Genomic DNA, 9,997 nt, shown 5'->3' with positions numbered 1-9,997 from the left:
AGGGCCCAGTATGCTAAACGCTGCGTCACCGCTCCCAGGAATTCACTCACCCGCAGACAAAGACAAAGATTCAATATAGATTTGAAGTTTCCGTGACTGCAAGGATCCATACTCTTTGGTTCTTTCGGTAAAGTCACGTAGGTAAAGAAAATCAAATAAATTAAATCACGACGTTTCGGACACAACACAAGCGTCCGTCATCAGGTGGGACAACCACAGCAAAAGCAGTTGCTGAAATAAACCTATTTCAGCAACTGCTTTTTGCTGCTTTTGTTGATGGGACAACCACAGCAAAAAGCAGTTGCTGAAATAGGCATAGTTCAGCGACTGCTTTCTGCTGCTATTTCAGCAACTGCTTTTTGCTGCGGTTGTCCCACCTGATGACGGTCACTCGCGTTGTGTCCGAAACGTCGTGATTTATTTTCTTTCATTTTATTTACCTACGTGACTTTACCGAAAGAACCAATCAAAGAGTAAAGACAAAGATTCCCTACCCCCCGCCCCTGTGTGTGTAGCGTTAACAGCCCTTATGGGACTGTTAACGAGCCACTGTGAAGGCTGGCTCAGCACGTGAGGCTTTGGGTGGCCAGCACAACGCCCGGCCGTCTTTGTATCCCCAATGCTAATGTTTACACACCGCAACAGGTTCTCATTTGAGGCCGAGCCGACCTAGGGGAAGCCCAGGACCGGTTTAGCTAATTTTCACCGGTGTTGGCCGTGAGTGGCAATGAAATTTGGGTCGCCGGGTTTGTGGCATGGCACTGCTACACTACCGCTCCCCCCCTCCCCCCCACACACGCCGAATACACGCTAAGTAACGACTCGGATGAATGATATGCGTCATTTTCGGTATAAGTCCTACCTTCTGGAACGAATTAACGACGTATACCGAGGTAACACTGTATTGGATGTATATTCGTTTCCGGCGGAGACCACAAGAGAGCGCAATTCGTCAGTTTCACCAGCAACATGCAGGAGGAGGGGGCACGCAAAAAAGAAAACTCGATAAATGCATCGATGTGCGCGTGTGACGATCGCTTTACCGATTGTATTTCATTCGCAAATTATAACGCCAACGGGACTTCTAGCCTGACAGAGTGAACACATCCGGGCAAACGAGACCGCAATATAAACAAACAAAAAAACAATCCCACGACCAACAACGTAGAAAAATATGCCAACGTTGGGTCAACGTCGTGCGTTGACGGGCGAATTGCTCGGATCGAAGTGGTGGATTAGTGGCGAGCGCACTGTACTTTTAACACAGAGACCCGAGTCTGATTCCCGGCCCTGGGTTAACATCAGTGGTGAGTGGGATGTTATAATCCGTTCTGGGGGACACCCACCCCCACCGCTTCGTCCCCCAGACTTCACCAAACGATACTGACACCAGCGTAGTGAAGCATGGTTGACAAAGAATCCCCATGATTGACACAGCATGGGGAGGCCTTTATCCACCAGTGAATTGACAAAGGACCGAGATTTATTATGCCAATTCATTGACTACCTGTCATTTTTGGGCGGCACTACTTTTCATATCCCTCCGCTTCAAGCGGTCTTGAGTTAGCCTGGACATGATTTTCATACGATATGAAGACTTAAGTTTTGCTGGCTGGAATAACGTCACATCCAGAGGGAGAGATGGAGGAATGGACGGAGGGACGTCTGAAGGACGTGCAAGGCAGCATCCCCTGGGATGGTAACATCTCGTTTTGCAAGGGTGTCCAGGGTGTCACGTGTAATCTAGCAGCACACGTGGGAACAGCGGCGAGACTTTTCTTACCAACTTCCAACCCCCACCTCCCCATTTCCCGATCATTATCACTCGTTACGATAAATCGTTGTCATCACCGCGCGCTCGTCTACATATCAAACACTGTATCGATCCACTCACGCGGACACACACGGTCTCGATTTTTCCATTGCCCTGGCTCTTCCCATGATAAACTCCAAATCGGGATTTGTCCCGGCTTAAAAATTAAAAAAACCCGTACTGGCTTCAAGCTCGACTTTGTGATAACAATGGCGCCAGAGGTCGTGGGGGAGGGCCCACCTGGGAAGTGGGCGGTGTTAGCAGCGGAGTAGGCGGGGCTTATAAGTGGGTGGGACCGCTGTCAAAAATAGAGCCAATCACCATGGGTGGTTGGGTGGGGCTTTGTGTGGTGGGGGGCTAGTGACTGAGTGGGAGTGGCTATCGCAAAGTGGGTGGGGCTCACAGAGGGCAGGGATGGCAGCTCACTGCAGCCCTGTCCACCAGCGATTAGCAGCACACTGGAACGGTTCGATCTCCCGGCACAGCAGTTGAAACATAGGGATACTTTTCGATTTAAAGCTTTCGTGACTGCAGGGATTCATCTTTTTGGTTCTTTCGGTAAAGTCACGTAGAAGGAAAATAATAAAATAAAAAAATAAAATATAATAAAATTACATAATAATATAATATAATAAAGTAATATAAGAATGTTCTATAATATGTTATTATTATTTTGTTTAATTGCTATTATTTTATTATTTCCCTGCTACGTGACTTATTCGAAAGAACCAAGAAGACAAAGGGATACGTTTCTTAAATCCCCCCCCCCCACCCAAACCTCTGAACACCCATCAGTATGAATGGATGCACCACAGTTAGTGGTGGGGTAAATTATGAGGTACTCTCACCTTGACCAAAACGTTTGACTAGTGTGGAAGAGTAGGCCAAACAAACAACCTCGAGGAGGGACTCTGTACAGTATATCTCCGTCCAGTGAAAGCCTTTCTCCGCCAGTGGCGGTACGAGCAAGATAAGAAGAATCTAGAATGTGTACCGAGCACAGTATTTGTTCACTCTCCGAGAGAGAGGGTGAGACAGCGAAAGAATGATTCAGAGGCGCGGGAAACCACACACCTCCGATTAGCACCTACAATTAGCACGATTGGCTAGGTACGGTGCGAAAAAAGTTCAACATACCCACGTACATGCAAGCGGGGAACCGGCGGCAACAAAATTGTGCCCAAGCTCTGTGGCCCTGTAAAAATCGGGATATTTGGCAAACCCCTTTCATCAAAACCGTCCGGGCTGCACCATCACCTTCACCGTAAGGTCTCGCCACCGTAGGTGCCACGGTGAAGAGAGGTTAACTACCGCGCCTGGTATACAGGAGGTCGTGGGTTCAATCACGACCCTGACGCCTGCTGTATTTTTGGAGTTTGCACGCTCTTCCTGTGGTCGCGTGGATTTTTCTCCAGCTTCTCCAGTTTTTCCCCCCCACATTTAGAATCAACATCACGCGTTCCGAGTATTTGGCCGCTATAAATTTCCACGTGACGATAGGCCGCTTCGCTGAGCTATCATTTTTGTCGAGGTCGCTTCTGAAAAAGAGCGACATAGCTCAGTGGGCCTTCTCAACCTGTGAAATAAAAAAAGAAAGTTTTATGATAATTGTTTTTTTACCCTTCTATCTGGCAACAAAACTGACACCTTTTTTTAAGAGGAATCATGTTTACATAGACCACAATACCTGCAGTCATAATGCAATAGAAGGGTAAAAAAACAATTATCATATTTTTTTTACTGGCAAATGAGGTTCCAATGGCGGAAGAAAGTTTTAATTGGGTTTAGTTCAGTAACCTACGCACGCCGGCGCGCGGTGAGTGGGCGAACTCGCTCACCTTGGTGTCAGGGGAGGCGGTGGCGTGGAAGGCCAGGTAGGTGCGGTCACGTGGAGCGAACCGGCGCCTGCGCACGCGGGACGGGGCCAGGCCCAGGGCCCCCACGCCGGTGTCCGTGGGGCCCACGGGGCCCACGGGGCCCTGCGCCTCCCGGGGGCTCCGAACCTGCGGGCTGACCTTCTCCACCTATCCGGTGTACAGGGGAGGGGATGGGGGGCGGCAGGGGGGAGGGTAGATTCTAGCGCGGTTGGCTACGTGCGGTGTGAAAAAAGTTCAACGTACAAGTACGTATGCTAGCCCTTGATTTAGAAAGTGTTGTTGACGAACGGCACCTACGAAGGCCGGCACCGAACACGATGGTGGTGTGTGGCCAGCACCACGCCCGGCCACCTTTGTCTCCCCAGTGGCGATGTTCGCACACTGAATCAGGTTACTCATTTGACGCTGCCGAGTCAACCTAGGGGAGGCCTAGTACTAGTCCAAGTAATCGTCACTGGTGGTCGACATGAGCGGGAATCGAACTCGGGTCGCCGGGTTTGTATATTAACACGCGCACCATATACGCGCTGTCAGAAATCTAGATTTCTGTCACCTGCCTGATGATGCTGGTTGTAACTACCAGCGAAGCGTAGCAACAAATTGTTCAATCGTGTGTGTGTGTGTGTGGATCGCTCTCCAATAATCCCGGTGGTGCTGTTGAAGCGGTAATTAATTGGCGCGTTTGTTCATCACGTGACCATTCTATTGATTATACACTGGTCAACACACTTTTTCTGGTATAAGGTATTCCAACAGTTTTAAGGTTATTTTGGGGTGCTGATTTCAAATCTGGCATACATTTTTTGTCTATCACATCAGGTTTTTGAGATATCAAATATTGCATTTTCAATAAAAACTGCAGAAGAAAAATATTAAATAAATGTGGATATTTACATAAAATGATATTCTAAACACACTATCCTAAAAATACAGCACCATATTTTAACACTAAAGCAGTCACTGGCTCGCAACAACTTGCAATCATAAGTGACAGAGTTAATTTCGGGTAAAATCAATGAAAATGGGGTATGCCGATAGCATAAAATGAGATGTGATAGAGCAAATCTGAGATCAGATTTGGAATCAGCACTCTGAAATTAGTCTAAAACAGCTGCAAAAGTCCAGGCCAGAAAAAAATGTTTTTTTTTGTTGACCAGTGTTATCTGTCGGATGGAGGAGGGTGTACAACACACATTTTGCTCAGACCATCGGACCCCCAATTAAGAATCCCAAATTCACTTTTTTTAGTGCCTCGGGTTAAAAAAGGGCCTCTCGCATCGTGGCATTAATACCAATGGTAGTTTACCGCCCCTTCGTCAATCCACTGCTGGATGAAACCACCACTACCCCCCCCTTCCCCCCGCCACGTGAAGGGGAATGTTCGACCATACTTCACCACTTATACGCCAGCGTGGGTTGGCAAAGGCGATGGGGGCAGGTTCAGATATCGCTCGCCACTGATGCTTGCAGTGGGGCGGGAATTGCACTCGGGTCGACTGGGGTCTATTTAGAGTGCTGATGAAGGGGGGGGGGCCTTCATCCAGCAGTGGACCGAGCATGGCTGTTGATGATGATTGTGATTGGATGAACTCACCTCGTGGTCGGGAGGAGTCATAGCCCTGTGACTGGGAGAATCTGCAAATGACAGGACAGGGATATTTTAACGAAAAATTGTAACAATAATGTATTTTTTTCTCTCTCCCAAATTCATTTAAATCTCGCGATCATCATCATCATCAGGATTTCACGATTGTACCGACATCTCACAACCACCTCGCAAGTGAAGCCTACAACACCTGGTATTCCCAGGTGGTCTCCCATCCAAATACTAACACCAGTCTCGACCATGCTTTAGGTCGCGATACAGCGAGATGGGTTGCGTTGAGGGCGATTCGGTTGAGAACATATCATTTGTATCGTATTGATGTTGAGATATGTTTAATATTAATGATGTATTCTTTGAAATGTGCTGTGGCTGAAACTTCAAAGATAGACTATAGTGAGACCCAGACCACTCATTAATATTACCCCTATTTAAAGCTTTCGTGACTGCAGGGATTCATCTTCTTGGTTCTTTCGGTAAAGTCACGTAGACGGGAAGTAATAAAATAATAAAAAGAAAAATGTATTATGTTTTATTTTTATTATTATATTATTTCCCTTCTACGTGACTTTACCGAAAGAACCAAGAAGAAGAAAAAAAATATTACCCCTATTCATCGATTGGAACATTCCAACATCCCTACAATATGTGTGCGTGTTGCCTGTACCATTTTGGCCGGGGGTGGTGGGGGGTAATAGGCAAGTGACGACGTCACACGCCTGCATTTGCAGAACATGTTTTGGTTAAAACGCATCATAATCATCGCGAGCCATGATCAAGCCGTTGCCTCCATCCACGTGATTCTTTCACGAGTTGGAGCCCGTCCATCGCGGAGACGGAGCTATGAAATCAGTGTGCAAGGTGCAGGGTTGAATCGTTACCTCGCTGGAGGGTTGTGACAGGTGCCGCGATGGATTTGGGAGGCCTTCATCCAGCAGTGGATAGACCATGGCTGTATTGTGATGATTACATTTTGATATTAACCAATAAAGGAGCGAAAACAGGACTCATAACAGATACGCCTTACTGTGTTTGGAAGTGAATTATTGATGATGATGGTGATGATGACTTCAGCTGCGATGACAAATGGATTTCGGAATGAGTAATTGGTGTGTAGTGATGAAGCGTTTTCGTACTCCACCTACGCGCTCCCGTTACCTGCTCAGCCTGAGCGAGTTTAATCAGGTCCACCAACAGCACACCTGTGCAATTAAGCCATACAAATTACATTTTAATAGGACACTAATTGTATACCGGGTGGCCCAAAAGGTGTTATTTCATTTATTTTCACACTGGCATTAGAATATTTAAATTGTAGATTTTTTGAGCGGATATTATATTTAATGCTTAGTTATCATTATCAATATCTAGTGTTGATTATTACTGTGGGATCGCCTCAATTCCGTCGTTGTGGCGTCAAATCATAATCGACGAAGGCTCCGAGATTACACAGCTGCATTCGTTAATAGAAAAAAGGTCCTAAAATTATCGCCGGAAGATAATTCATGCGTTATGCATTAGTGTCAAGTGGCAGTCGATTTGCACATCCGTTGAAATAAATTCAACAACCATATGTGATCTGTCGAAATGAATACAGCATAATGACCCCATGCGTCCAGCCTTTTGGGCCGCCCCTGTTTACGCACAGGCCGGCAGGACCTCCAGCAGGGAGATGGAGCGATATGCGTGTGCTGGTGGGTGGATGGATCCCCGCACAACCGCGCGAGAAACTGCGACGGCAAACGGGGGAGGGGCTTCATCCAGCAGTGGATTGATCATGGCCGATGATTAAACGTTGCTTGTGAATGGGTTCACGTGTATAAATGTGCCGATCAATTTGCCTGCTTATTTTTAAACAACGAGATCGCTAATGCATGTCTATGACGTATGAGCTAATGTCACCATGGCTGCATTCATTAATTCACGCACAAAAACACACGCACGCACATGCCCACTCTCGTAAATTCTAATGAGCTAATCTCTCATATCCACACAAAGTGGGGGGGGGGGGGGCAACGTAAATCATAAAACACAAACACACAGCTTGCGAGGACACATTACACCGGAATGCACCATCTTCCTTCGCATCCCATTGCAAAATCATCATCATCATCCGCATGCGCATGAGCAAAAGCAGCAACGCCCATACATACACAGCAACAAAAACACATTTCGTTAGCAAGAATTACAATGCGAATGAAGAGGGGGGGGGGGTTGAATATTTACGTAAAGGCTCAGGCAGGAAAAGGTCGACTGACCAACAGCTGCCGTCCATGTTGTCTCTGCGCGTGTGAGTCGGCAATAGCAGCATCATCATCAGCATCATCATCATCATCACCACCATGAGCAGCAGCAGCCAAATTTAAACACGTAAAAAAATCATAACAGTGGCCGGGTTGAACACTTAGCAGGCAATGAAACCAATACAGAATCGGGCTCACCTCTCTCCGGCAAGCGAGATCGCGTTGCTCTGGTGCGCTTGCAGAATTCACGTTCACAACGCTGCTGCTGCTCCCGCTGCTGCTGCTGATGATGATGGTGCTGATGGTGATGCTCCTGCTCCTGCTGCTGCTGATGATGATGATGATGCGGTTCACTTTCTCCGCATGAGCGACGCCTTCGGGCGGAGCGCGAGAACCAGCCGATGGCCACGCCGGCCACGCCGAACAGGAACGCGGCGAGGAACACGGCGATGACAGCGAGCAGAGCCGCGGTCAGGCACGCGCACGCGAATGACGCCGCCTGGAGTTCACCGCCGCCACCACCTCCTCCTCCTGCACCGCCGCCACCACCACCACCGCCGCGGACCCCTGCAGTGTTGGCGCAGAGGTTGGACTCCGGGCTACGGCCGTGCGACGCACTGCGACCTTCACGAGCGCTTCGCTCGGCGTTCCCGGCTACGATGTCCGCGGCGGTGGCGCAGAACTCGCGTGCCATGCGACCCGGCGCCTCCCGATCGCCGTGGCTTCGAGGCGACGACGCGCCCGCCTATGTGGCCAGACGATGATGGTGGTGGTGCTGGTGGTGATGATGATGATGATTGGGAAGGTTTGGGCTGGGCGGGTGGATATAGTGGGGGGAAGAGGAGGAGTAGGAGGGGTGGGTAGGAGACGGGGTGTGTAGGGTGTGCGGGTTGGACTGGAGATGAGAGTGGCAGAAGAGAAAAGGGTGGAGCAAAGAGGTTGGGTTAAGAGCGGGTGTTGTGCTTACACGCTTGCGATCGTACACGTGGTGGAGATGAACTGCATAATAATACAATTTTAAAAATGATGCTGAGGATTAAAATTAAAAGCTCATGTGAATTTCTGCTCAAATGATGAGGATCGAGGCGCTGCTCATCTTCTGAGCCACTGGTGAAATTCCACATTACTATGACGGGGCCGAGTCTTTCCATAGGACACAGTTGACTTGCCCACAAAGTGGTACTAATTTTATTCATCCCAGAGGAAGGATGATGGGCTGAGTCAATCCACGACCGCTCCCTAACGCTGAGCCATCCGTCCCGGGTGGCTATGATATGAGAATTATGATGAAGATGGATAATGATTACCAACCAAGATGTTATTATGATAATGATGATAATGATGAGTAATGATAAACTCTAAGGCCGTGGTTCTTAACCTTGACTGCAACCTTGCGCCCCTTTGGTTCTCAATCGTAAAAATGATTATAATGTTAATAAATAATAGAGGGGTTTATTTTGGGGGGGGGGGGGGTTAGATCGCGTAAATATGTGTCGTTAAAACCCGCCACCACCCGATACATTGGGTTTGATAAAACAACAAAATAGTTGTACTTACGGGCTCGTGCTCAATTTGTGTTTCGATGGTTGACCTTCTCAAAAAATCTGGCCGTGTCTCACACCCCCATAAAGGGCATCTCGCACCCCCAGGGGGTGCAGCGTGTAGCGTGCCCCCCCCCCCCTCTGGATGAGAAGAAGACGAATCACTGCTCTCAGGTGAGGTGGTGGCGCGCACACGTGGCCATCCAAGTGATTAAGATGATGATGACGACGATTATTATTCGAATCCTTATGCACATGGATGCAGGTGATAATGATCTGAGACCGTGGTAGCCATTCACGCCTGTGGTCCTGGCGAGGGAAGTGCAGTGCAGAAAGTAGGATCGTGAACCGTTGAGTTTATTATCTCTCTCGCGTTTGAGTCCAGTTCCCTTCGGCCACCCCCTCCCCCCGCAATGTTTAGCAGGAGCCTCTTGAACAATGAGTCTTAAGACTCAAGGGGTCGTCCTTCCTGGGGAGCGGGGGGAGGGGGGAAAGGAGCACGTGGCATCAGAATCTACAGCCCTTTCTCAATCTACTGCTGTATGGAAGGCTTCCTCACCGCGCCGTGTACTTTTAACTGTCTGGCCATACTTCACCGCGGTGGTCAATGTGCGTGGTTGGTTTAAAAAAAAGAACAGGTGACGTTAAAACGCTTAATTGTTTCATTTATCTACTCACATTACTACGGCGGCAAAAGGGTTAAATGGAATGATTTTTTGGTCTGCACATTATGGTAATGGAGTAGCAATTTTATCTCTAAATCTTTTATGAAGTAGTGTTACAGTGTTCTGCAGTCCTCGTCTTAATGCACGCGGGGAGCGGCAGTGTAGTGGCGAGCGCGCCGCGCCACCAACCCGACCACCCGAGTTCGATTCCCTCTCTTTACCGATAACAAGCACCTCCGATTAGCACGGATGGCT

The 9,997-nt window shown here is 48.4% G+C and overlaps 1 protein-coding gene across 2 annotated transcripts; it reads right to left on the bottom strand.

The window, feature by feature from the left end:
- Positions 1-1,020: 1,020 nt before the first annotated feature.
- On the bottom strand, positions 1,021-8,431 carry LOC144724116 (uncharacterized). 2 transcript variants are annotated; one of them, XM_078603008.1, is made up of 4 exons: positions 7,735-8,431; positions 5,285-5,325; positions 3,652-3,837; positions 1,021-1,743 (listed from the first exon to the last, which is right to left on the bottom strand). In XM_078603008.1, exons 1-4 carry the CDS (start codon positions 8,228-8,230, stop codon positions 1,624-1,626), a joined length of 843 nt encoding a protein of 280 aa, XP_078459134.1. In that variant the 5' UTR covers positions 8,231-8,431; the 3' UTR covers positions 1,021-1,623. The 2 variants fall into 2 exon arrangements, with proteins under 2 accessions (XP_078459134.1, XP_078459144.1); XM_078603018.1 differs by lacking the exon at positions 1,021-1,743 and adding an exon at positions 2,528-3,389.
- Positions 8,432-9,997: the final 1,566 nt, after the last annotated feature.

The sequence above is a fragment of the Lampetra planeri genome, chromosome 2 (assembly GCF_965212315.1).
Source record: "Lampetra planeri chromosome 2, kcLamPlan1.2.h2, whole genome shotgun sequence".
NCBI lineage: Eukaryota > Metazoa > Chordata > Hyperoartia > Petromyzontiformes > Petromyzontidae > Lampetra > Lampetra planeri.
Note: the sequence above shows the minus strand (reverse complement) of the source record. Positions and strands in the feature narration are given on the sequence as shown.

Excerpts from the sequence above, each read along its gene's own strand:
- LOC144724116 (XM_078603008.1), bottom strand. The coding sequence starts at position 8,230 with ATGGCACGCGAGTTCTGCGCCACCGCCGCGGACATCGTAGCCGGGAAC. Across the intron at positions 3,838-5,284 it reads TGACTCCTCCCGACCACGAG|GTGGAGAAGGTCAGCCCGCA; the intron begins GTGAGTTCATCC and ends TACACCGGATAG. Across the intron at positions 1,744-3,651 it reads CCGCCTCCCCTGACACCAAG|ATTACACGTGACACCCTGGA; the intron begins GTGAGCGAGTTC and ends GTGTGCTGCTAG.